The sequence below is a fragment of the Oncorhynchus clarkii genome, chromosome 7 (genome assembly GCF_045791955.1).
Source record: "Oncorhynchus clarkii lewisi isolate Uvic-CL-2024 chromosome 7, UVic_Ocla_1.0, whole genome shotgun sequence".
NCBI lineage: Eukaryota > Metazoa > Chordata > Actinopteri > Salmoniformes > Salmonidae > Oncorhynchus > Oncorhynchus clarkii.
Window position 1 is genome coordinate 38,003,769 of NC_092153.1, and position 27,795 is coordinate 38,031,563.

General features: G+C 42.6%; 2 protein-coding genes across 20 annotated transcripts in view; both read right to left on the minus strand.

The window, feature by feature from the left end:
• Window positions 1–7: 7 nt before the first annotated feature.
• Window positions 8–15,822, minus strand: LOC139413257 (sphingomyelin phosphodiesterase 2b). Of its 8 annotated transcripts, none has more exons than XM_071160419.1 (13): window positions 15,541–15,796; window positions 14,999–15,064; window positions 14,590–14,727; window positions 14,213–14,348; window positions 14,016–14,112; window positions 7,208–7,284; window positions 6,314–6,407; window positions 6,113–6,202; window positions 4,084–4,166; window positions 3,861–3,993; window positions 3,598–3,702; window positions 3,252–3,426; window positions 8–2,217 (listed from the first exon to the last, which is right to left on the minus strand). In XM_071160419.1, the coding sequence occupies exons 4-13, from the start codon at window positions 14,260–14,262 to the stop codon at window positions 1,793–1,795; spliced, it is 1,329 nt and encodes a 442-aa protein (XP_071016520.1). In that variant the 5' UTR covers window positions 14,263–14,348; window positions 14,590–14,727; window positions 14,999–15,064; window positions 15,541–15,796; the 3' UTR covers window positions 8–1,792. The 8 variants fall into 8 exon arrangements, with proteins under 8 accessions (XP_071016520.1, XP_071016525.1, XP_071016524.1 ...); XM_071160417.1 differs by having other exon boundaries at window positions 10–2,217; window positions 14,213–14,364; window positions 15,541–15,779; XM_071160424.1 differs by lacking the exon at window positions 14,999–15,064 and having other exon boundaries at window positions 3,273–3,426; window positions 14,213–14,364; window positions 15,541–15,789.
• Window positions 15,823–20,034: 4,212 nt separating this feature from the next.
• The window catches only part of LOC139413261 (transcriptional enhancer factor TEF-5-like), a 38,493-nt gene continuing 30,732 nt past the window's right edge, over window positions 20,035–27,795 (minus strand). For 6 of the 12 annotated variants that reach the window (XM_071160436.1, XM_071160433.1, XM_071160435.1 and 3 more), the window contains 9 exons: window positions 27,320–27,448; window positions 27,109–27,152; window positions 26,911–26,967; window positions 26,064–26,128; window positions 25,536–25,672; window positions 25,187–25,360; window positions 24,473–24,616; window positions 22,471–22,623; window positions 20,035–22,256 (listed from right to left, as the gene is read on the minus strand). In XM_071160436.1, coding sequence (XP_071016537.1) covers window positions 22,143–22,256; window positions 22,471–22,623; window positions 24,473–24,616; window positions 25,187–25,360; window positions 25,536–25,672; window positions 26,064–26,128; window positions 26,911–26,967; window positions 27,109–27,152; window positions 27,320–27,448 — 1,017 coding nt within the window. In that variant the 3' untranslated portion in view covers window positions 20,035–22,142. The remainder of the gene's footprint in view (window positions 22,257–22,470; window positions 22,624–24,472; window positions 24,617–25,186; window positions 25,361–25,535; window positions 25,673–26,063; window positions 26,129–26,910; window positions 26,968–27,108; window positions 27,153–27,319; window positions 27,449–27,795) is intronic. The other 6 variants (XM_071160440.1, XM_071160439.1, XM_071160438.1 and 3 more) reach the window with 3 other exon arrangements.

Below are 27,795 nucleotides of genomic sequence, written 5' to 3' on the forward strand. Positions count from 1 at the left end.
ATCCAAATATTAGTATAGACTATTTATTATTTCCTTTACAATCATGTCCTTCAAATTGTCAATAACAATCCATATAATCAAGTGGATTGAATACTGCCTGAAATGTTACCACGGATTGTTAGTAACTACACCATATTAGCTAGAGTTCCATTTTAACCAAGATGATTCAAAGGAGTGGCAAGATACATTTAACTAGCCCACATTTGTGATGATAATTGAATGTATCCATGTGTAATATAAAAAAAAACAAATGATTCAGTCTTTTCCCATCATTAATTGCACTAAACTGAACCCCTGAAAGAAGCAGGACAGGGTTACAGTTCTGTGCTTTTAAATTGACAATCTCTGCACTGGCCTTCGTTTTACAGTACATTCAATTACAAGGTAGGTACATTAAAAGCTTTATCTTGCTAATCAAGTGCAGGTACCCAAACAACTTGATCTTCTCAACTCTAAGTGACTCTTTACAAGTGTGCCTTGATTGGTTACCAAGATTATTCGTTAACGTCATAAATAAAAATCATTAGAGCAAATGACTATGATTAAAATCAACAGTTTCTAAAAACACTACACAAGACAAGCGAATGCGTTCAAATCTCTCTTTGGGACAGTGCAGCCACCGCTCAAGAGATCTGATCATCTCCTCCCAACACGTCTACGAAATAAAAGCCTAATGTACAGCTCAAGAGGGGGAACTGTGCTTTGTCGCCCCACAGTCCATTTGAAACTGGCCATGTCACAGGAGCTCTTGTCCTGCAGGGCACTCGGATGCTGAATTCCAAGTGGACCTTTAAAGACTCTACTCCTTAGACACTCCTGCTGATCTGAGAGGATTTGGATAGGTAGAAGCAATATGGTAATAGTTCCACCCATCCAATCAGTAGACAATGCTACGACAGCAATGCATCCACCTATCCAAGCCTTTCAGATCTCCAGGAGTGCCTAGGGTGTAAGGGCTAGGGGGATCAATTTGGAACTTAGTGTAACATTCACAACAACTGAACAAAACATGGCTCCAACTAAAAGCAGACGTCATACATTGTCCCCGAGTTGTGCTAAAGAGGCTCTAAGCTGCTATACACTGTAAAAGGAAGTCATGAAACAGAGGAAAGAATTGGTCCCACCAAGACCCTGAGTGGTGGAATGCAAGCCAGACCTGAGGAACCTCCTAGTGCCAATGCAATCCTCAAGTCTGGACTATAGGAAAGATGTACGTTAAGAATGTGTTTATCACCTGATTGTCTCATGGCCAATTGTCACGAGAAGCTGTCATTGTTCGAGAATGAAGATGAGTAAGTAAGCAATCCATAGATTGCCGAGTGGAATTTACAGATGGACAAAGTTAAAACTAAACAAAACATAGCAGCTAAGCACATGAGCAAAACCACTTCTAGAAATGTCCTTTTCTTCTGGTTCAAGTCATTAAGTCAAACCTTATGCTGCATGCTTCTACTGCAGTGAATCCTCAATAGCATAAAGTACATTCAGTCGATGCAGACAGTCCCAGGACCTCTTTAAAGCTGGTATCCTTAAAGGTGAAACTGCCACGTCCGTTTGCAATATTACAACAGCAAATAAGTAACTGCAAACACTTTTCCCCTATCGGACATCATTCACTACGCGATAGAACAGCTGCATATGTACTGTCATTTATTTGATCTTAATCCTCGACGCCCCTCACCGCTGCTTCATCAACAAAAACAGCCATGGGGCATTATTTCCCCTAAAGCAGATTCCATCCTTAAGATCAGTTCCTCACAGTTCATTTTATACCCCCACCCTCCTCCTGCCTCTATTCCTCTGGCTCCAGAGGGCAGGGGTCCTGTCCGTCCAGTGGCCTACAGAGGCGGTTCAGAGGCTGGGCAAGGGGGAATCCCCTCAGCCTTTCCTGGAGGCTCCCCACAGCCAGCCTCATCTGGTCCTCTGCCCCCTGTAGAGCCTTCACCTCCATGGAGTAGAAGATGTAGAGCAGGAAGGTGGTGATCAGGATGGCAAAGCACAGCACCCCCAATAGGTAAAAGGAGGCCCGGGGGAAGGGCTGGTCAGCTCTCAGGGCCAGCCAGGGAACAGCAGCGATGGCCAGCTCCAACAGCAGCAGGGCCATGCCCATCACCCCGGTACGAGCTGCCGTGTAGCGCATCCTCTCAGCACAGTACAGGCCCACCTTCACCTCAGTACGGGCCTCCGTCACAATGTCCACCAGCTCAGCCAGCTTACCTGAGGGAAGAAGGGAAATAGCAAGTCAAATCCTAGGCCATCACATTTGGAAGATTACTGACAAAATACATACATCAGCTTTAAGAGTCATAATAACAATATTACAAACCTGTAAGAGTGTTAGATGAATTTAGTTAATATGTGTTCATTAATCAATTCAATTAAAATGTCCCTCATCCTGCCGACAAAGCCAATATGTTGAAGGATTTGTATCAATAATGACTAAATAATGTATACATTTGGCGTAGAGTTATAACGTACAGATTTATATGCTGTCTGGTGAAGAATGTTTGTACATAGGCCAAGAGGAAGCGTTAACAGACAACTTGTGATCACAGTGAAACTAACAACAGGAAGGATTGTCTGGTCCCCAACCAGGGAGGGGAGAAACCGTTGGGCTTGCAGTAGATTGTGTAACATGTGGTAGCATATGTATGTGTTGGAATGGAATTGAAAAGCAGCTTTGTCATCGTCTTAGAGGAGGAGGGACATTTATGACGAAATGAGAGGTATATAAACCAATGTACATGAAATGATGGGTAGAGCTCTCGAGAATAAACGCTATTGATTAATTTTGATGGCTGGTCTCTGTCCATTTTTAGGCAAATAAGAACCTTACAAATTCTTAGAAATGGACAGAGTGTTTTAATTGAATTGATTAATGAACACATATGAACTAAATGAATCTAACATTTGGTCCTTTGAAGCCGGATCTAAATATCTGTCCCGGTCATCTGAAGGTAACAAGCCGAGAACCGTGCACGGGCGGGCCGTGGTCCCGTAAAATAAAGTCCTGTCCCCTGACATTGGGGCTCTATAACAGGCCGGTATACACCCCAGGTTGACAGGAACGGTGACTAGATCCAACCAACATTATTTTATGCAAATAAGAAGCTTACAAATTCTTAGAAACAGACAAAGTGTTTTGCTTTGTTATAATTGAATTGGTTAATGAACATATTGGAAAGTAATTCCTCTAACAAAGCGTTACACTTCAAATCACTGTGAACCACATCTAGGCTTAGAATGAGTACCTGCAGCACAGTCCTGCTCACCTCTGGTCTCGTCTCCTCCTGCCTGTTGGGTTAGAGTCTGCAGCTGCAGGTCTGCGCTAAGGGCCTCGTGGTCAGAGTAAGGGAAGGGATGGTCAGGGACAGAACCCTTGGTGGTTGACAGAGACTCACACTGGATGGACACTCTTCCTGACCCCTAGGAATGACAACACATTTTAGTGTACAAGATGTACCATCAATACAATGATCAATGTCTCTTCGATGTCCATTTTATATTAAGTAGGCACATTTAACATCCAGTACATATTGGCAGACTGTTAGAAACTACAACAAAATCCAGATATCCAACAATCCTTCCCACTGTCACCTTGTAGAGGATGTAATCTATTCTGATGCCCTTCTCGAAGGGGCAGAGCTCTTTGGGATTGATGAAAGGGTTATATGCTATAAGAGTGATGCCGTCCTCACAGCCCTACGGAGAAAAGATGATTAAAATCTTTTCAGTTAATTTTAATAAAGCATTTGAGGCATGTCCGCAACAAATAAAACAAAACAATCAACCTCTCCTCTGCAAGATATTTCAGTTCGATTTCAAATGAAAAAAGAATGTAATTGGACTGATCATCATACATCAAACTTAGCAGTCTCTGTGTAACTGTCCCGGAGGCCAGTGTATGTCCGTAGCAACCGGTTGCCAAGGTCCTGGGGATGCAGGTTCAGATCTCCGGCCAAAATCACCAGGTCTGCTCCACTGGAGGTATGACTAACAGAATAGATCAGAATAACACCCATTAAAATGGCACCGAAATTAAGATGGCAAGAGGCAGGGTGCATTGAGTGTTAGCCTCCTTACCGAATAAACTGCTGCAGCTCCCAGGCCTGTACCACTCTATGAGGTAAGTAGGAGTCTTTCTCCCTGCAGTACTCTGCATGCAGCTGGACAACACACACAGGAAGAGGACACCACATTAGCGATAGATACATCTCATATGCATCTGTCTGCTTCAGGTAGAAGTTACCCCTAGGCACAGATCCAGGATCAGCAAACTCCCCAAAATCCTAACCTTAAAAGGGCACTGCAGATCAAACAACAAAGCAGACTCCCCACCACTGCTGAGGGATGGGTTTGGAGAAATGCAAGCACTCTCAAATTCATTGACAGTGCTAACCATGTGTATGTGACCAATAAATTTGATTTGAAAAAGCGTATATATTTTGGCTTCTGATGGGGTACTACAGTTGAACTAAGCTCATGAGTCATGGAAAGTATATTTGAAAAGTATTCAGACCCCTTGACATTTTGTTACGTTACAGCCTTATTCTAAAGTTGATTATATTGTTTACCCCCCCTCATCAATCTACACACAACACCCCATAATAAAGCAAAAACTTTTTTTAATGTTTGCTAGTTTATCACATTTACATAAGTATTCAGACCCTTTACTCAGTACTTTGTTGAAGAACCACTGGCAGCGATTACAGAATTTAGTCTTCTTGGGTATGACGCTAAGCGCTTGGCACAAGTGTATTTGGGGAGTTTCTCCCATTTTTCTCTGCAGATCGACTCAAGCTCTGTCGGGTTGGATGGGGAGCGTTGCTGCACAGCTATTTTCAGGTCTCTCCAGAGATGTTTGATCGGGTTCTAGTCTGGGCTCTGACTGGGCCACTCAAGGACATTCAGAGACTTGTCCCGAAGCCACTCCTGCTTTGTCTTGGCTGTGCGCTTAGAGTCGTTGTCCTGTTGGAAGGTGACCCTTCTCCCATGTCTGAGATCCTGAGCACTCTGGAGCAGGTTTTCATCAAGGATCTCTCTGCACTTTGCTCCATTCATCTTTCCCTCGAACATGACTAGTGTCCCAACAACATCCCCACAGCATGATGCTGCCACCACAATTCTGCCACCACCATGCTTCCCCATAGGGATTGTGCCAGGTTCTCTCTAGACGTGACGCCAAATAGTTCAATCTTGGTTTCATTAGACCAGAGAATCTTGTTTCTGATGGTCCGAGTCCTTTAGGTGCCTTTTGGCAAACTCCAAGAGGGCTGTCATGTGCCTTTTACTGAGGAGTGGCTTCAGGACAAGGACAACCATCTCCAGAGGAACTCTGGAGCTCTGTTAGAGTGACCACCGGGTTCTTGGTCAACTCCCTGACCAAGTCCTTTCTCCCCCGATTGCTCAGTTTGGCTGGGCAGCCAGCTCTAGGAAGTGTCTTGGTGGATCCAAACTCCTTCCATTTAAGAATGATGGAGGCCACTGTGTTCTTGGGGACCTTCAATGCTGCAGACATTTTTTTGGTACCTGTCACCAGATCTGTGCCTCGACACAATCGTGCCTCAGAGCTCACGGATAATTCCTTCAACCTCATGGCTTGGTTTTTGCTCTGACATGCACTGTCAACTGCAGGACTTTCTATAGACAGGTGTGTTTCTTTCCAAAACATGCCCAATAAATTGAATTTACCACAGGTGGACTCCAATCATGTTGTAGACACATCAAGGATGATCAATGGTAACAGGATGCACCTCAGCTCAATTTCAAGTCTAATAGCATAGGGTATGAATACTTATGTAAATAAGGTATTTCTGTTTTTTAATCTATTTTGTCATTATGGTGTATTGTGTATAGATTGATGAGGGAAAATGTATTTAATCCATTTTTAGAATAAGGCTGTAATGTAATAAAATGTGGAAAACGTCAAAGGGTCTGAATACTTTCCAAATAAGTCATTTTCTTAAAAAAAAAAACTAAAAAAAAAAACGTATGTAGCAACTACAGATTTCCCTTTAAACCATTATGGAGAAATTAACTAAACTGCCCTTGGACCAGGGCACCATCGTCTTATTCCCAGGTGTGGATGAGAAGTCTGGATAGAAACACTTACATGTGTGACGTAGACATGTGCTGCCAGTCTGCCTATGTTTAATATGACCATCCCCACAGCCTTGCCTCCAAACCAGTCTCCATGGTGGGCCTGGAACAGAGGACAGGATACATAGTGAGGACTGAAGAGAATGCCTGACTACCTACCAAAGACAAACTCATCATACTGTACACACAAATGTCTGAGAACTAGATGACTTACCATGTATGGGTAGCCGTTTAATGAATAGCGGTAGAGAAATGCATCATGGATTCTATGTCTGGAGAACGTGGCCATTCCACTGCCTATGACTCCACTGTGGACACACAAACACAACATTAAGATACATGTGTAGGCTACCACATGTTACTAGAGTGTGTTTGGTCACACTTTACTTTAAGGGTAGGCTACATACAGAAGGACTTTATAACACATTCATACCTATGCACTGCTTATGAATGTGTTATGCATGGGTTTTGAAGTCCTACTGTTCAAGTAAAGTGTTTAGTCCCGTTTCTCTTAGGTCTAAAAGCTGCATACTGTTAGACATGATAAGACTGCAAACTACACCAGTCCAGATAAAGTATATACGCTGAAAAGTGTTTGCAACCTCTGACTAAAAATGTAAGAACCAACTCACTCAAATCTGCAGACTTAAATATCTCCTCCACTCTTTTAGTGAATTACTGAGAGGATTAGAAATGCAAGGCTTTTGAACTCATCTCAACCCTGTGCCTTGGTATGGGAGGTCAAGCAAGTATTAAGCTTAACTTGGAGAAATTCCATTGTGCAATAGCTAGCTAATCTTCCTGCTTTGAGGTCATTCTCTTAAAAAATAATTCTACCAAATTAACAGTAATGTTTCTTGTGGTTGACATGAAAACGCAGTGTACAATACAGAGCACAGGGATCACTGTGTGTTTGCTGTGTTCCCATTAAATGAAGTCCTTAAAGAAAGGTTTGATTGAGAAACTGAGTGAAAACGTGGGAGTCAGATTTAAAATATTTTCCACGTATGTTCTGAGAGTTGATGAAGGGATTACTAGGAAAACTAACTACATGGAGGTCCTATAGGGCCAGCAACACCAACAGATTGAACCAGATTTCTAATTGTACCTTTTGAAGTAATGGGAGTGCGGATGGGTAGAGGAAAGTTTCCTTTTCAAGCAGAGGAAGTCTTTTTCACTCCAGACCTGAAAAATAAACCCAGGGGAACATTGAGAACACACAGTGCCTTCAGAAAGTATTCATACCCTTTGATTTACTCCACATTTTGTTGTGTTACAGCCTGAATAAAACCTTAATTAAATTGCTTTTTATTCTCACAATACCACATAATGATAAAGTGAAAAAGTGTTTTTAGAAATGTTTATTGAAAATTAAATCTCATTCACGCCCCTTAGTGAATACATGTTAAAATCACATTTGGCAGTGATTACAGCTGTGAGTCTTTCTGGGTAAGCATCTAAGAGCTTCCCACACCTGTAATTTACAATACTTGCCCATTTTTCAAGCTCTGTCAAATTGGTTGTTGATCATTGCTAGACACCGATTTTTAAGTATTGTCATAGATTTCCAAGCAGAATTAAGTTACAGCTGTAACTCAGCCACATTCACAGTCTATTTGGTAAGCAACTTTAGTGCAGATTCGGCCATGTGTTTTAGGTTACTGTCTTGCTGAAAGGAGAATTTATCTCCTAGTGTCTGGTGGAAAGTAGACTGAACCATGTGTTCATCTAGTATTTTCCTGTGCTTAGCTCTATTACGTTTCTTTTTTTATCCTGAAAAACTCCCCAGTCCTTAACGATGACAAGCATACTCATAATATAATGCAGCCCCCACTATGCTTAAAAATATGGAGAGTGGTACTCAGTAATGTGTTATATTTGCCCCAAACATAACACCATGTATTCAGGACAAATTACTTTGCCACATTTTTTGCAGTATTACTTTAGTGCCTTGTTGCAAACAGGATGCATATTTTGGAATATTTGGATTTATTCTGTACAGGCTTCCTTTTCACACTGTCAATTAGGTTGGTATTGTGGAGTAATTACAATGTTGCTGATCCATCCTCAGTTTTCTCCTATCACAGCCATTAAACTCTGTAACTGTTGGCCTCGTGGTGAAATCCCTGAGCGGTTTCCTTCCTCTCCAGCAACTGCATTAGGAAGGAAGCCTGTATGTTTGTAGTGTACTGGGTGTATTGATACACCATCCAACGTGTTATTAATAACTTTACCATGCTCTAAGGGACATTCAATGTCCGCTTTTTATTTTACACCGATCTACCAATAGGTGCCCTTCTTTGTGAGGCATTGGAAAACCTCCCTGGTCTTTGTGGTTGAAAATCACTTCTTGACTCCGGGACCTTACGGATAATTGCATGTGTGGGGTACAGAGATGTTAAACACTAGTATTGTTAAGCAAATGGTTACTCCTGAACTTATTTAGGCTTGCCATAACAAAGGGGTTGAATACTTAATGACTCAAGAAACATCCGCTTTTAATTTTTAATGAATTTGGAAAAACAATTCCACTGACATTATGGGGTATTGTGTAGGCCAGTGACAAACAAAATTTAAATGTACTCATTTTTAAATGCAAGCTGAAACACAACTAAATATGGAAAACGTCAAGGGGACTGAACACTTTCTGAAGGCACTGTACTTGAAGATATTGAATAACAAGCGCTCAGTTAGCGAAGGCTTCACACCATGCTAATTAATTACATCAAGACAAGTGTTGAAAAGCTTGTTCAATAGATAGGGATAACTTTGTGGCGTATATATACACGGTTTAACTCGGACGTTTACAAATACCTTAGCCAAATAAACTGAGTTTAAATGTTTCACAATTTCTGACATTTAAATCCTAGTAAAAATTCCCTGTCTTAGGTAAGTTAGGATGACCACTTTCCTTTAAGTATGTGAAATGTCAGAATAATAGTAGATAAATCATGCTATTTCAGCTTTTATTTCTTTCATCATATTCCCAATGGGTAAGTGGTTTACATGCTGTACTTGAAGAGTACAGTCACTCAATTAGTATTTGGTAGCATTGCCTTTAAAATTGTTTAACTTGGGTCAGCCTTCCACAAGCTTCCCACAATAAGGTGGGTGCATTTTGGCCCATTCCTCCTGACAGAGCTGGTGTAACTGAGTCAGGTTTGTAGGCCTCCTTGCTTGCACACACTTTCAGTTCTGCCCACAAATTTTCTATAGGATTGAGGTCAGGGCTTTGTGATGGCCACTCCAATACTTTGACTTTGTTGTCCTTAAGCCATTTTGCCACAACTTTGGAAGTATGCTTGAGGTCATTGTCCATTTGGAAGACCCATTTGCGACAAAGCTATAACTTCCTGACTGATGTCTTGAGATGTTGCTTCAATATATCCACATAATTTTCCTTCCTCATGATGCCATGTATTTTGTGAAGTGCACCAGTCCCTCCTGCAGCAAAGCACGCCTACAACATGATGCTGAAACCCTCGTGCTTCACTGTTGGGATGGTGTTCTTCGGCTTGAAAGAGTCCCCATTTTTCCTCCAAACATAACTATGGTCATTATGGCCAAACAGTTATTTATTATGGGCAAACAGTTACTTCCTCAAAAAAAACGTACAATCTGTGTACCTGTGGATGTATTTCAAGGCCTACCTTCAAATGCAGTGCCTCTTTGCTTGACATCATGGGAAAATCAAAAGAAATCAGCCAAGACTTCAGAAAGAAAATTGTAGACCTCCACAAGTCTGGTCCACCCCTGGGAGCAATTTCCAAATGCCTGAAGGTGCCACGTTCATATGTACAAACAATAGTACGCAAGTATAAACACCATGGGAACACACAGCCGCCATACCGCTCAGGAAGGAGACACGTTCTGTCTCCTAGAGATGAACTTACTTTGGTGCAAAAAGCAAAAATCAATCCCAGAACAACAGCAAAGGACCTTGTGAAGATGCTGGAGGAAACAGATACAAAAGTATCTATATCCACAGTAAAACAAGTCCTACATCGACATAACCTGAAAGGCCGCTCAGCAAGGAAGAAGCCACTGCCCCAAAACCAAATCAAATCAAATCAAATTTTATTTGTCACATACACATGGTTAGCAGATGTTAATGCGAGTGTAGCGAAATGCTTGTGCTTCTAGTTCCGACAATGCAGTAATAACAAGTAATCTAACTAACAATTCCAAAACTACTGTCTTGTACACAGTGTAAGGGGATAAAGAATATGTACATAAGGATATATGAATGAGTGATGGTACAGAGCAGCATAGGCAAGATACAGTAGATGGTATCGGGTACAGTATGTACAAATGAGATGAGTATGTAAACAAAGTGGCATAGTATAGTATAAAGTGGCTAGTGATACATGTATTACATAAGGATACCGTCGATGATATAGAGTACAGTATATACGTATGCATATGAGATGAATAATGTAGGGTAAGTAACATTTATATAAGGTAGCATTGTTTAAAGTGGCTAGTGATATATTTACATCATTTCCCATCAATTCCCATTATTAAAGTGGCTGGAGTTGAGTCAGTGTCAGTGTGTTGGCAGCAGCCACTCAGTGTTAGTGGTGGCTGTTTAACAGTCTGATGGCCTTGAGATAGAAGCTGTTTTTCAGTCTCTCGGTCCCAGCTTTGATGCACCTGTACTGACCTCGCCTTCTGGATGATAGCGGGGTGAACAGGCAGTGGCTCGGGTGGTTGATGTCCTTGATGATCTTTATGGCCTTCCTGTGACATCGGGTGGTGTAGGTGTCCTGGAGGGCAGGTAGTTTGCCCCCGGTGATGCGTTGTGCAGACCTCACTACCCTCTGGAGAGCCTTACGGTTGAGGGCGGTGCAGTTGCCGTACCAGGCGGTGATACAGCCCGCCAGGATGCTCTCGATTGTGCATCTGTAGAAGTTTGTGAGTGCTTTTGGTGACAAGCCGAATTTCTTCAGCCTCCTGGGGCCCCACAAGGTTGCGTTCTGAGCCCTCTCCTGTACTCCCTGTTCACCCACGACTGCGTGGCCACGCACGCCTCCAACTCAATCATCAAGTTTGCGGACGACACAACAGTGGTAGGCTTGATTACCAACAACGATGAGACGGCCTACAGGGAGGAGGTGAGGGCCCTCGGAGTGTGGTGTCAGGAAAACAACCTCACACTCAACGTCAACAAAACTAAGGAGATGATTGTGGACTTCAGGAAACAGCAGAGGGAACACCCCCCTATCCACATCGATGGAACAGTAGTGGAGAGGGTAGCAAGTTTTAAGTTCCTCGGCATACACATCACAGACAAACTGAATTGGTCCACTCACACAGACAGCATCGTGAAGAAACCACCATAAAAAAGCCAGACTACAGTTTGCAACTGCACATGGGGACAAAGATCGTACTTTTTGGAGAAAGGTCCTATGGTCTGATGAAACAAAAATAGAACTCTTTGTCCATAATGACCATCGTTATGTTTGGAGGAAAAAGGGGGACGCTTGCAAGCCAAAGAACGCCATCCCAACCGTGAAGTACAGGGTGGCAGCATCATGTTGTGGGGGTGGCAGCATCATGTTGTGGGGGTGCTTTGCTGCAGGAGGGACTGCTGCACTTCACAAAATACATGGCATCATAAGAAGGAAATGTATGTGGGTATATTGAAGGAAAATCACAAGACATCAGTCAGGAAGTTAAAACTTGGTCGCAAATGGGTCTTCCAAATGGACAATGACCCCAAGCATACTTCCAAAGTGGTGGCAAAATGGATTAAGGACAACAAAGTCAAGGTATTGGAGTTGCCATCACAAAGCCCTGACCTGAATCCTATAGAAAATTGAAAAACTGAAAAAGCATGTGCGAGCAAGGAGGCCTACAAACCTGACTCAGTTTCACCAGCTCTGTCAGGAGGAATGGCCCAAATGCACCCAACTTGTTGTGGGAAGCTTGTGGAAGACTACCCAAAACGTTTGACCCAAGATAAACAATTCAAAGGCAATGCTACCAAATACTAATTGAGTGTATGTAAACTTCTGACCCACTGGGAATGTGATGAAAGAAAAGCTGAAATAAATTATTCTCTCTACTATTATTCTGATGTTTCACATTCTTAAAATAAAGTGGTGATCCTAACTGACCTAAGACAGGGATTTTAAACTAGGATTAAATGTCAGGAATTTTGAAAAATGTAATTTAAATATATTTGGCTAAGGTGTATGTAAACTTCCGACTTCAACTAACACACACACATATATATACATATACACACACACACACACACATATAAACACTGCTCAAAAAAATAAAGGGAACACTTAAACAACACAATGTAACTCCAAGTCAATTACACTTCTGTGAAATCAAACTGTCCACTTAGGAAGCAACACTGATTGACAATAAATTTCACATGCTGTTGTGCAAATTGAATAGACAAAAAGTGGAAATTATAGGCAATTAGCAAGACACCCCCAATAAAGGAGTGGTTCTTCAGGTGGTGACCACAGACCACTTCTCAGTTCCTATGCTTCCTGGCTGATGTTTTGGTCACTTTTGAATGCTGGCGGTGCTTTCACTCTAGTGGTAGCATGAGACTGAGTCTACAACCCACACAAGTGGCTCAGGTAGTGCAGCTCATCCAGGATGGCACATCAATGCGAGCTGTGGCAAGAAGGTTTGCTGTGTGTCAGCGTAGTGTCCAGAGCATGGAGGTGCTACCAGGAGACAGGCCAGTACATCAGGAGACGTGGAGGAGGCCGTAGGAATGCAACAACCCAGCAGCAGGACCGCTACCTCCGCCTTTGTGCAAGGAGGAGCAGGAGGAGCACTGCCAGAGTCCTGCAAAATGACCTCCAGCAGGCCACAAATGTGCATGTGTCTGCTCAAACGGTCAGAAACAGACTCCATGAGGGTGGTATGAGGGCCCGGCGTCCACAGGTGGGGGTTGTGCTTACAGCCCAACACCGTGCAGGACGTTTGGCATTTGCCAGAGAACACCAAGATTGGCAAATTCGCCACTGGCGCCCTGTGCTCTTCACAGATGAAAGCAGGTTCACACTAAGCACATGTGACAGACGTGACAGAGTCTGGAGACGCCATGGAGAACGTTCTGCTGCCTGCAACATCCTCCAGCATGACCGGTTTGGCGGTGGGTCAGTCATGGTGTGGGGTGGCATTTCTTTGTGGGGTCCGCACAGCCCTCCATGTGCTCGCCAGAGGTAGCCTGACTGCCATTAGGTACCGAGATGAGATCCTCAGACCCCTTGTGAGACCATATGCTGGTGCGGTTGGCCCTGGGTTCCTCCTAATGCAAGACAATGCTAGAACTCATGTGGCTGGAGTGTGTCAGCAGTTCCTGCAAGAGGAAGGCATTGATGCTATGGACTGGCCCGCCCGTTCCCCAGACCTGAATCCAATTGAGCACATCTGGGACATCATGTCTCGCTCCATCCACCAACGCCACGTTGCACCACAGACTGTCCGGGAGTTGGAGGATGCTTTAGTCCAGGTCTGGTAGGTGATCCCTCAGGAGACCATCCGCAAGTTGGATCAGCCTGTAGTGTGGTTTTCCACTTTAATGTTGAGTGTGACTCCAAATCCAGACCTCCATGGGTTGATAAATTTGATTTCCATTGATAATTTTTGTGTGATTTTGTTGTCAGCACATTCAACTATGTAAAGAAAAAAGTATTTAATAAGAATATTTAATTCATTCAGATCTAGGATGTGTTATTTTAGTGTTCCCTTTATTTTTTTGAGCAGTATAATTTATATATATATATATATATATATATAGTAGGAATGTAAGGGTGGAAAAATTCCACCGCTTTGGCAAAATGCCCAGACAGCTGAGACAGCTGTGAGAGTGGTGGAATGGAGTGTAACACAGTGGACCTCCTTCTCCAAAATATGATTAGAACAGACCAGTGTGCACCAACCTCTTGCAGCAGGACAATATCGTGCTCCTCTCTGCTCAAAAGCTCTCCGATCATGGCGTAGCGCTCCCGACAGTGCTTGCTGAGGTAACGGATACCCCTGAGAACAGGAAGGACAGACAGACAACATTATAGCCCTAGTATGTGTGCGGTGCAAAAAAATATATGCTTAGTCTGCATACACTAAAAACAGCACTCACCAGCAGTTGAGGGAGAAGACTCGGAGCCTGATGGTGTTGCTGTCAGCCATGGTTATAGGAATAAATGAACAGTGATGGCAGACTTCAACGGTGGTCAATGCCTGCCTGTGTGGTTAGGCTAGTCCCTGTGTGGCAGCTGAGGTTAGTCCCTGCTGTGTGGATGAAGCCACATCCCTGGTTAGAATCAACAGTGAGGTCTATGACTGGAACTCCAACAAGACAAAACATTGACAGAGCAGAGCGAATCAACTTTGAGGCTGAATGCTCTCTAAGTGTCTATAGCCAGCCTAAGCAACTTTTATTGTATGCTCACAATCCTATGTGAGAGAGGAGAGAACATTACTTGGAAGTTCAATAAAACAGCTATGTAAATATACCTGGCAGCACTCAATCATTAACCCACACAGTCCAACAACGCAGCGGGCCACCACACTCACTGTCTGTCTCCTCTCTTGCAGGGGGGCATAGCAGACTGACCTAGCCTAAGCCAACTCACTGCTGACATAGGAGACACACTGACACACTGACTCCTAAAGGAGGTATTTTCTTTGTTTAATAGGTAGGCCATACAAACATCAGGTGAATCCAAAACGGGTTGTATATACCCATAATTTATGTATGTTTTAATATGTGATGATTGGCCTAAGTGAATTGAAACCAATGTTAATTAAAAAAAATGTGTTACCAAACACACAAAGTACCTGATTTGTCAATTTGCGCATGCAATAATGTAACTAGCTAACGTTAGCTATGTATTCAAAACAGATAACCTTGCAGGCAACATACGTTGATGATCCTAAAGTTAGACACAGCCAACTGCCTTCCCTAGGCGCCAGATAGCAATATATATTGCTGAAAAGAGAAGACGTTTTACAATATGAGTTAAATTCTTAGCTAGTCGCCAGAGAGCTCGAGAGACATCGTTCTACCTGGAGGAGTAGGACTGTCTCGAGACCAGATTGCTACCCTTAGCAGGCTAATTGACCACCACTACAGCTCGTTTGCAATGACAACCAGAGACAATCTATCGAAGTTAGTGCACCATCAACATGGCTAGCTAACACAACATTAGCTAGGCTTTAGCTAGCTAGCTAAAGCCTGTTTTGCTTTATGTTGTGCTTTATGTAGCTAGCAGGCTTTGACTTTCATGACACAGAAACAGACCCTTACTGTTAACTGTTTATAGACTCTAGCTAGCTAACATTAGTTACATAAATGGAGCAGATGGGTGACAACTTGGTGCGAGTTAACTTTAACAATGATCCAACGTTATCAAGCTAGCAATTTATTTTTGCTAGATAGCCAATGATTTCAATGAATTTACCAACCTTACAAGCAGGCTTACTAGCAAGTTCCGTGTGGCTGCAATTGGTCACATGTCGCGTGCTGACAAGTCAAGAAAACAGGGTGATACTTTTGCAACCCTGTTCGTCATAATACCTTACTTTGGGTTTTGTATTATTTACTGATAAATAGATTGTTTCCAGCCAAGGCAGTTTCCCCATCGCTGCTGTGCTTGACCAAAGATGATGAATATTCTGACAAGATACATGTCTCTCCGCCCTAACAATGGGAGTCGTCCACAAAGCGGCACTGTGGGCTGTCTAGACGACCGCCTATCCTTTCTTTGGATTGGTGGATACATCTCAATCTTGTAATTTTGGGTGGAATATTCGATAAGGGCTTTTGACGTCAACCACCAGTATTCAATGGAGAGAGAGAGATGCTACGCGATTAGACTCGTGTCATTATAATATGCATAGCCATCTCGAAACAACTCCCGTATAAAGTGTTTTTTTTCCTCAAAACTGTCGTGATGTCACGTGTCCTACTTATATCAGTACACTCGTAACATCGTAGGCATTACGAAACCTGCCCCAGTATTTGTGCGTTAGCGATGTCGAGAATGTGTGATGTGTGTCTTCTCAAAATAAATACAAATGTACAAAAAAATGAATTTTCGGCACCGCCAATGTAGGCCTAAATCGCTCATTACTGCCACGCACAGGTCGGAAGTCTACAACAGCTCAATACATTGGTGCCGAAGACGAATTTGTTTGTTTGCTTGTACGTTTTTATTCAGATTTTTTTGGGGAAGTACATACTGGCTGTACCGGGAGTAAATGAAGATAGTTGCTCAGCGAAACTTCATATTTGGTGAGTATCAAAAGTATATTGACATTATAATGCTTGCAGAACTGTCTAATAGAGCCCCACAGTGGCGGTGCAATAATACCCATAAAACCCTGCGGTCAAACGGGAAATGGTTTCATTCCTTTTCCCACCATAAATGTTTCCCATAGGGGATTTAAGAAACACTTAAAATAAGTGACTTGCCTAGTGAAATAAAGGTTACATATTCGGCTCTATTTACTTTCACATTCGAAACTGCTACTTAGTAGTAAAGTAAACATCATGCAAGACTAAAAATCCCACAAAGCTCCTGCAAGTTGTCTCCAGCTGAAACCTTCACTAAACAGGTATTGTGTCAATTTAAAACTTGCAGTTCACACAATTGCTAATTTATTCATTACTACATTTAGCTAACATTAGATAGTTAATCCAGAGATTCTTACCTTTGCCTCCTTTGGTAGTCTCGTCCAGATCACTATGGTATTTGTAGTTCTTTGATAGCCACATTAGCAGCTAATTTTAATTTCTTTGTGGGTAAACAAAGCAAATATATTGCTTAAAATCACCTTGTCCTAGAGATATTTACATGGTTATCAAAACGTCACACAAGGTTAAGCCTACACCAAACACAGCTCTTATTTGAAGTGTTTCTGACATCCCCTATGGGAAAAACGATTAGAACCATTTTCCTGTTTGATTGCTCAGTTTTATGGGTATTTTGACTTGTACTGTGGTACTCTTTGGGAGTTTAAATCATTGCTTCCTGTGCATGTTTCCACTAGTACAGCCATGAAGTAAACATTAATGGAACAAAAATATGCTTAATTTAAGGTTAGGCATAAGATAAACAGTGCGGTTAAGGTTGGGTATAAAATTTGATTTTAAGAAGAGAAATGGTTGAAATAGGCAAGGTTTATGACTTGGTGGCTGTGGTAACTACTGATGACCCCATGAAAAGAGACACTCATTGTCGCCACGTTCAAAACTACTGAGAACTTGGAAATCCCAATTTCTGACTTCAGTGTGTTCAAGAAAACTGGAAACTCTGGGGGAAGGGGGAGCTCAGATTGGGAAAAATCATTTTGAACGGTCATTCAATGCGAATTCCACGTCAGAAACTCTGTCATCTTTCTAGAGCTCCGACTTTACGACCTGAAGATCACTGACATCATGATTTTACTTAGTTTTTTCAAGAGTTCCAAAAAGTTCTGGGACACTGTAAAGTCCATGGAGAATAAGAGCACCTCCTCCCAGCTGCCCACTGCACAGAGGCTTGGAAACACGGTCACCACCGATAAATCTGCGATAATTGAGAATTTCAATAAGCAGTTTTCTACGGCTGGCCATGCTTTCCACCTGGCTACTCCTAACCCGGTCAACAGCCCTGTGCCTCCCACAGCAACTTGCCCAATGCCTCCCTCATTTCCCCTTCACCCAAATCCAGATAGCTGATGTTCTGAAAGAAGTGCAAAATCTGGACCCCTACAAATCAGCCGGGCTAGACAATCTGGACCCTCTTTCTAAAATTATCCGACGAAATTGTTGCAACCCCTATAACTAGCCTGTTCAACCTCTCTTTCGTATCGTCTGAGATCCCCAAAGATTGGAAAGCTGCCACGGTCATCCCCCTCTTCAAAGGGGGAGACACTCTAGACCCAAACTGCTACGGACCTATTTCTATCCTACCTTGCCTTAAGGTCTTCGAAAGCCAAGTTAACAAACAGATCACCGACCATTTCGAATCCCACCGTACCTTCTCCGCTATGCAATCTGGTTCCGGGCTGGTCATGGGTGAACCTAAGCCACTCTCAAGGTCCTAAACGATATCATAACCGCCACCGATAAAAGACAATACTGTGCAGCCGTCTTCATTGACCTGGCCAACCGCCATGGTTTCTCAAATGACTGCCTCTCCTGGTTCACAAACTACTTCTCAGACAGAGTTCAGTGTGTCAAATCGGAGGGCCTGTTGTCCAGACCTCTGGCAGCCTCTGTGGGGGTGCCACAGGGTTCAATCCTCGGGCCAACTCTTTTCTCTGTATACAGCAATGATGTCGCTCTTGCTACTGGTGGTTCTCTGATCCACCTCTACGCAGACGACACCATTCTGTATCCTTCTGGCCCCTCCTTGGACACTGTTAACTAACCTCCAGACAAGCTTCAATGCCATACAACTCTCTTTCCGTGGCCTCCAACTGCTCTTAAATGCAAGTAAAACTAAATGCATGCTCTTCAACCGATCGCTGCCCATACCTGCCCGCCCGTCCAGCATCACTACTCTGGACGGTTCTGACTTAGAATATGTGGACGAATACCTAGGTGTCTGGTTAGGCTGTAAACTCTCCCTCCAGACTCACATTAAGCATCTCCAATTCAAAATTAAATCTAGAATCAGCTTCCTATTTTGCAACAAAGTATCCTTCAGTCATGCTGCCAAACATACCCTCGTAAAACTGACTATCCTACCGATCCTTGACTTCGGCGATGTCATTTACAAAATAGCCTCCAACACTCTACACAGCAAATTGGATGCAGTCTATCACAGTGCAATCCGTTTTGTAACCAAAGCCCAATATTTCATCCCACCATTGCGACCTGTATGTTCTTGTTGGCTGGCCCTTGCTTCATATTTGTCGCCAAACCCACTGGCTCCAGATCATCTATAAGTCTTTGCTAGGTAAAGCCCTCCTTATCTCAGCTCACTGGTCACCATAGCAGCACCCACCCATAGCATGCACTCCAGCAGGTATATTTCACTGGTCACCCCCAAAGCCAATTCCTCGTTCGGCCGCCTTTCCTTTCAGTTCTCTGCTGCCAATGACTGGAACGAACTGCAAAAATCACTGAAGCTGGAGACTCATATCTCCCTCACTAGCTTTAAGCACCAGCTGTCAGAGCAGCTCACAGATCACTGCACCTGTACATTGCTCATCTGTAAATAGCCCATCCAACTACCTCATCCCCATACTGTTATTTATGTTGCACCTCAGTATCGCTACTTGCACACTCATCTTGTGCACATCTTTCACTCCAGTGTTTTAATTGCTATATTTGTGATTATTTTGCCACTATGGCTTATTTATTGCCCTCCCTTATCCTACCTCATTTGCACACATTGTATATAGACTTTTTCTATTGTATTATTGACTGTTTGGTTATTCCATGTGTTTCTCTGTGTTGTTTGTGTCGCACTGCTTTTCTTTATCTTGGCCAGGTCGCAGTTGTAAATGAGAACTTGTTCTCAACTAGCCTACCTGGTTAAATAAAAAAGTTGTATTAAAAGCATCATAACGCACAGACACTGGGGCAGACTGGACCTGCACATCTGGCCTGTGTCTGTGCTTGAGCCTCTGAGAATCTGGGTTCATTAATGTTCCCTAAAAGGCTGTGTCAAACATTGATTTCTCCAGTCAGTGCATACAAATAGTATAAAATACTGTATCTTGACAATATACCCGAATAAAGCCTTCTACACAGGAGGTTGGTGGCGGCCTACTCGTGTTTGTCCTTGTCCTCAAGTAGGCTACGGAATTGTGAAATTACATCATAGTTAGAAATGTGACAGAGGACCAAGGGAAGTGTACTGTACAATATATTGCACATGCAATGACTTAAACAGTATAACAATGGTGCCATCTACAATAGTTAAGAGACAATGTATCTAATCTGGAAAGAACTGCATTGACCACTCAAATTACAAACATGTTTTAATGGGTTTTCTGGGGGAAAATGGCCCCAAAGGCACAATGCGTCTTTTATTGTTAGATTATACATATTTTTTGATTGGATTATATAATACAACCCCCCCCCCCTTACTTCAAAGATAACATACAAAAATGCAATGCACAATTGGTAACCAAGGCCACAGTAAACCACCTATTAACCAAAAAAATTTGCCCACACCATTCAGATTATGATACATAAGATCTCATCATCAATGTCAACAAAAACACGTTTTCAATGGATGCATATGGCTTCCAATGAAAGTCAAAAGAAAACAACAAACAAAAATATGAATTATGATAATTAAAAAAGGGGGCCTGTTAAAAAAAAAAAGGTACAATTGAGACATCCGCTAGTAAAGATTAAGCAGTTGTTTTAAGTCTAGCTTTTGAAGTATGACATTCAAATCCTGGTGTACTAAATCCACCATACAAAGTCTGATGTATGAATTCTTCTGACAGAAGCCCAGTGAACCATCCAAGGCAGAGACCATCCCCTATCTAGATCCATGGGATGACAGTTATCTTGTCTTTAGTATAAAGTTTAGCTCAGCAATACTTGTAACACCTCCATTGCCATGGCAAAGGATAAACACATGGCCCATAGCCCAGCCCAGCCCTCCCACCATTTGTTTCAATATAAATAACAATCAATGGTCACACACCACAGCACAGAGAGGATAGGTATTTTTAGAAACATAAAAGCTGTTTTTCATTGGCTGATGGCATTGACAAATTAAGAGTATAAATTTGTTGAGATAAGCTCATAAGATAAGAGAGAGCTTTTGTTTTTATTGGTTACATTACAAAAGAGAAACTTCTCTTACATCATGTAGGCTTACAATCAGACTAAATGTGAAATCCATCAATTGGGATTGCTCAAATGGGGAGATTAGATAAGAAAACCTGAAGTTCTTACATTAGTTGAACTCACCCTTACATTTGGTCAGTTACAATTTGGCAAGTTCTAATCAGGCGAATTCTCAAGCCATGTTTTTAAGAAAACAGTGTTGAATCCCCTCCACTCTAAGAGAACAGCTATAGTCTCTGTGCCGAGTTAAAGTCAATCACAAATATAAACACGTCCCCAAAATACTCCTATGTAACACATATTCCTGTAGCATCCACTGACTCACAGTACAGAAACAGTTCATTTCAATATCATAACTAAAGGCAGAAAATAAACATATTTGTTGCTTCACCCTTTCTTGATATGTTAAGTGCACCACAGCACATACATGTGTTGTTGTCTAGGACCCAATAAGCCAAGGGTTTCGAAACTGAATGATCTGATCGCGCTATCCCCTTACTGTACATGTGGACTGCAGCCAAACGTGTAACCATTCATGACAACACATCAATTGAAAACAAAAAAAGAGTTTCATTCATCTCTGTCCGTCACACAATGTGCCTGGATAAGAAGTGTGCTTCGAGGATCTAGATAAGGGTGAGCTGCATAGTAATATTCAGTTTCCAATTAATTGATGCATTTTATATCTGTCTGGTTTCTTTCTGTTTTATTTAAAGACCAGAGGTAGTAAATAAGGCATTCCAGAGAGGCTGGCAATCAATCAATACTTGTCTTTGGAGAAAGGCTCTTGGCTATCTTAATTTATCAACACCACTCAGTAGGAAAGTTCTACTTTGATTATTTTGGGTTTGCTCTTCTTCGATGGTCCTTGTAGCTGTACCGTTCCAATCTATACACTTATTACCATATTGCTTAGAGTGTGTTCCCTTGGAGACAACTCTTAACCTTGGACACCTTCTCATTCCCTCAGTGAAAACATCTCAAGCTACTGTACATTTATTGTCATTACCAATATGACCCACGTTGTCTTAGCACATTTTAAATATATGGTTAATAAGTTGCCGTTCCTGTCTGTTGAGACTTCATCCTTTTTCCTATTTTACCAAAACATGTGTGGAAGTATAAAATCTGTTCATGTCAGTTCATTCTAACGTCGTTTTTAAATGTTTCTTGGCAGTTGAGCAGTCTGTGTGTACTGTACAGATTGTGTCACGCAGTACTTTGGAAGCCGATTCCCAAACCTCCCTGCAGAACGGTGGGTGGGTCAGTCTTTGACAAGCCTGTAGACGTGGTACTGTGCCCCGTGTTCACTCGTTGAGACCTCAAACACAAACGCTATACACAGCAAGGTCTCCTGAGTATCACGGTTTGTCACCACCTGAAGGAGGAAGTGCGTCAAAATTAGATAAGAAACGTGATCCAGCTATGGTCTTGCAGCAGGTGAGAGACAGTAAATATCATCAATCAATCAATTAGCAAGGCAAAACAACATGAGGTCAAAAACGGATCACCCAGCTATAGTCCTATGACCACAGTTGAAATGTCAGTGCATTGGCAAATTTTAGTTAGTATCTTGCAATGCAGAATGTTACCTGAAGGATGGTAAAGTTTTCCAGAACACTATTCATCATGTATTTTTCTGGCAGGTGTTTGAGCTTGTGGATAAAGTTGATCATGTACTCGCACATGGGAGAGCGGTGGATTCTGTAGACACACTTCCCTCCTTCCATTCGGGCGTACTCCGTCTGCAATTCACACACAGAGAGATTTTAAAACTCTTACCCAAAACGGCAAACAATCTTAGTTGAGGTAAATACAGTTTACATACACTTAGGTTGGAGTCATTAAAACTTGTTTTTTTCAACCACTTCACAAATGTCTTGCTCACAAACTATAGTTCTGGCAAGTCGGTTAGGACATCTACTTTGTGCATGAAACAAGTAATTTTTCCCAATTGTTTACAGACAGATTATTGCACTTAATTCACTATCACAATTCCAGTGGGTCAGAAGTTTACATACACTAAGTTGACTGTGCCTTTTAAACAGCTTGGAAAATTCCAGAAAATGATGTCATGGCTTTAGCCTATCAAAAGCTTCTAATGGACATCATTTGAGTCAATTGGAGGTATACCTGTGGATGTATTTCAAGGCCTACCTTCAAACGCAGTGCCTCTTTGCTTGACATAATGGGAAAATCAAAAGAAATCATCCAAGACCTCAGAAAAAAAATTGTGGACCTCCACAAGTCTGGTTCATCATTGGGAGCAGTTTCCAAATGCCTGAAGGTACCACCTTCATCTGTACAAACAATAGTACGCAAGTATAAACACCATGGGACCACGCAGCCGCCATACCACTCAGGAAGGAGACGCGTTCTGTCTCCTAGAGATGAACGTACTTTGGTGCAAAAAGTGCAAATCAATCCCAGAACAACAGCAAAGGACCTTGTGAAGATGCTGGAGGAAACAGGTACAAAAGTATCTATATCCACAGTAAAACGAGTCCTATATTGACATAACCTGAAAGGCCTCTCAGCAAGGAAGAAGCTACTGCTCAAAAAACGCCATTAAAAAAAGCCAGACTATGGTTTGCAACTGCACATGGGAACAAAGATCGTACTTTTTGGAGAAATGTCCTCTGGTCTGATGAAACAAAAATAGAACTGTTTGGCCATAATGACCATCGTTACGTTTGGAGGAAAAAGGGGGATGCTTGCAAGCCGAAGAACACCAACCCAACTGTGAAGCACGGGGGTGGCAGCATCATGTGGGGGTGGCAGCATCATGTGGGGGTGCTTTGCTGCAAGAGGGACTGGTGCACTTCACAAAATAGATGGCATGATGAGGAAGGAAAATTATGTGGATATATTGAAGCAAAATCTCAAGGCAGTCAGGAAGTTATAGCTTGGTCTGAAATTGTTCTTCCAAATGGACAATTACGCCAAGCATACTTCCAAAGTTGTGGCAAAATGGCTCAAGGACAACAAAGTCAAGGTATTGGAGTGGCCATCACAAAGCCCTGACCTCAATCCTATAGAACATTTGTGGGCAGTACTGAAAAAGCGTGTGCGAGCAAGGAGGCCTACAAACCTGACTCAGTTACACCAGCTGTCGGGAGGAATGGGCCAAAATTCACCAAATTTATGGTGGAAGGCTACCCAAAAAGTTTGACCCAAGTTAAACAATTTAAAGGAAATGCTAACAAATACTAATTGAGTGTATGTAAACTTCTGACCCACTGGGAATGTGATGAAATAAATAAAATCATTCTCTACTATTATTCTGACATTTCACATTCTTAAAATAAAATGGTGATCCTAACTGACATAAAACAGGGACTTTTTACTAGGATTAAATGTCAGGAATTGTGAAACTGAGTTTAAATGTATTTGTCTAAGGTGTATGTAAACTTGACTTCAACTGTATAATATATACCGTATAGTTTCCGAGAGTAAATTGACACAATTGAATTCCCACTTCGTTTAACCTTAATCTAACCAGTTAAGTCATTTAAGTGCACCTCCTAATTTACCATGACGGCCTGACGGCTGTTTTTGTGACCATAATGCAGACCCAGTTGAAAATGGCCTCACCTCTACTTTCTCGACCACCTGTTTGCCGAAGGAGCAGACTTTGGTGGAGACGGTGATGGTCATGTTCTCAGAGCTGCTGTACTGGCTACTGACTCCATAGAAGGAGCCTGGGCCGTCCTGCATGCCACTGCTGTTAAGATCCGCCTGCAGAGAGGGGTCACACCGGACGAGTCAGATTAACGCTCAGCTAACAGGCCTAAAACAATGTATTTTTTTCCTTATTCTACTCTACTCTAGAATAATCAAACCACCAAAAGGGACTGTGTGACAGTGTAGGTTTAAATGTGTTGGCTGGATGTCCTTTGGGTGGATGACCTTTCTTGATACATACGGTAAACTGTTGAGTGTGGCACCTACTACCATACGCTGTTCAAAGGCACTTACATCTTTTGTCTTGCCCATTCACCCTTTGAATGGCACACATACACAATCCCATGTCTCAAGGCTTAAAAATCCTTCTTTAACCAGTCTCTTCCCCTTCATCTACACTAATTGAAGGGGATTTAACAAGTGACATCAATAAGGGATCATAGTTTTCACCTGGATTCAACTTGGGGGACCAAATAAATCTACCCACGGATCAAATTCGGGCCGCCAGTTTGGGAACCCTGCTGTAAAAGCATTCAAGGTGAGGATCAAAGAATAATAAAATAGATTTGTCAAACCATCGGTAATAAATACAATACTGAGAAAGATGACGTCATAATTACCCACCCAAAATTTGACTAGGAAAAAGGCATTCTGGGGGCCTTTCTCATAAAGCTCTTTGAGTCCGCCTTTCTTCTCTGGGAACTTGTCGTAGATCTGCCTGATGTCCACTGCCTCCAGCAGAGGGTCGCTGTAGGAAGGGTTGGTCTGACCAATGTGGACAAACAGGTGTTTGCTGTACTGCAGGGTGGAGAGAGAGAAAGATGGTCAGACCAGCTGCGATGACAGAAGTCTAGCTTGGCCATATTGAGTTAGTGCTAGACATAGTCTGGCTCGTACAACAAAGGCTTTTATCTGCAATTAGGACTGTTTTGGTTAACGTGGTTGGGTGCTGTCGTTGGTTTTGGTGACTCACGTTGTCCGGGTCCCTCTGCACCTCCATAAAGGCAGAATACTCTAGCATCCGCAGCTTGGAGGAGGCGATGGTCCGGTCCTGCCACACGGGTACTGCAGTAGCAGCCGGGGGGAGGGGGGGTGCCAAGGGTTCATAGGCTTAGAGAGAGAGACAGAGCGCGAGAGAGACAGTCCGGCTGAGGTCTCGGAAGATGTTTAATTTCTGCATTAATGTTAGGCACCAGATATATTGCTGATGTGTATGTTATATTGGGGCGGCAGGTAGCCTCGTGGTTAGAGCGTTGGCCCAGTAACCGAAATCTGTCATTCTGCCCCTGAACAAGGCAGTTAACCCACTGTTCCCAGGTATGCTGTCATTGTAAATAAGAATGTGTTCTTAATTGACTTGCCTAGTTAAAGGTTAAATATTATTTTATTTATTAAATCGAGTTTCATTACTGCCAACTTGGGACTGGTCTCATGTGTAAAACATATTTTTAGAAATCATGAAGCATGAATGAATGAGAATTAAATTGTACTCTATACTCACTTGATATAGGTGGGGGAGCAGGGCCTGGTAGGTTTGGGTATGGGGACTGTGCAAAAGGTTTGATACTGAAAGAGATCGATCGTCACATCACATCATTGTTACTATACATTTAGGAGTCAAACTTTTCAGTATTCCTTATCCGACACTTAGTTGAAAAAACACATTTCCGAAAGTGAAATTCCACGTGAAACCTGGTTATGCTAGTGGCATGTGGCTTTGGGCTTCATTGGCATGTCAGACAGACGTGGATCCACAGTGTTATGACTAGTGTCTCAACATAGGCATGTGGCTGCACCAGCTAGGTGTAAGTCCACCTCTGCTTAACTCTGTCATATTGCACTACGTCATACACTTAGTGATGCTATTTACGTACTCTGATTGATTGGTTCATTGATTGATCGATTCATTTGATACATGTTTGTCCTTCACGAGGACATTCTCTGCTCATTTGTGACACTCATCATTTCAGAGGGCTGCTTGAGTGTCACACCAACGTTCTCAATTCCGTACAAATCCATGTGCTTTTTCTGTGTGCAAGTAATGCTTTGAAGTCAATGGAAGAGTTTCTTTAAATTTGGAAGTTAGGTGATGTCAGGGACTGATTCTGCTGCCAGTTTGTCTTGAAATCGCCTTTTTGTGTGACGTTTTTACATCACGAATGGCTTTGTGATTTACATTCCAAATGGTCAGAACGGAACGACGTTCCAGACAACTCCAGCATTGTGATTGGTCTTCTCGCTCTCGGACGTGAAGCTGGCTGTGGCCTGGTTGTCAAATGAGAGCAGGAAGCATACTGAAGCAGAGTTAGTGCTGCCTTGTGCTATAGCTAGACTAGGAAGGAACTTACGCATAGCTGTTGCGGCCAAGCCCAGGAATCCTTCCCGGGTTGAGCTCTAGAACCAGCCTGATGTGCACAAATGCGATCCGTTAAACGTGCCAAAGAGAACCCACCACTCCACACCAAGTGTCAATCAATCAATCAAGCGCACAGTTCAAACATACAACGATGAACCTGTCACTCAACAGATAGTTAAGTCATACTCACTCCTGAGAGGGGCCAGGTTGTCCTGGGATAGGGCCTGGCCAAAACTGTAAGGCGAAGATGACAGAATCAGTTGCTCAGGTAATGTACTTTACTGTACTGTTTTCACAGCCTGCATCAATTACTAGTATAACAATAATGTTTAAATACTTGTAAATAGTGTCAATGCAGAGAGCAATCATTGAAATCTCAAACCCAGCGTAGAAGGGCTCACCCTGGCTTGCGGGGGGTAGGGTGAATGGGGCAGCGGGGGTAGCTGGCTCTTGATCAGGCTCGGTGACACAATCTGAGCAGACGACAGTGCTGCCATGTTCTGGAGGGCCTTGTCTTTAGACGCCTGGTCCTGTGGACGAGAAGGGAGAGGTGAGGGAGATGCACCACTAGGGGGCAGTCTAATACCTAGTACATACACTGAGTGTGCAAAACATTAAGGACACCTTTTCTAATATTGAGTTGATTTAAAAAGTGACATCCAATAAAATATCATAGCTTTCACAGGTATTCACCTGGTCGGACTGTAATGTAAAGAGCAGGTGTTCTTAATGTTTTGTACACTGGCGTGACATAACTACTAGGCTACTCACAGTGCCCCAAGAGAAACACAGTTGGTTTAATAGTCATACAAAAAGTTACAACTAAACTCAGCAAAAAAAAGAAACGTCCTCTCACTGTCAACTATTTTTAGCAAAC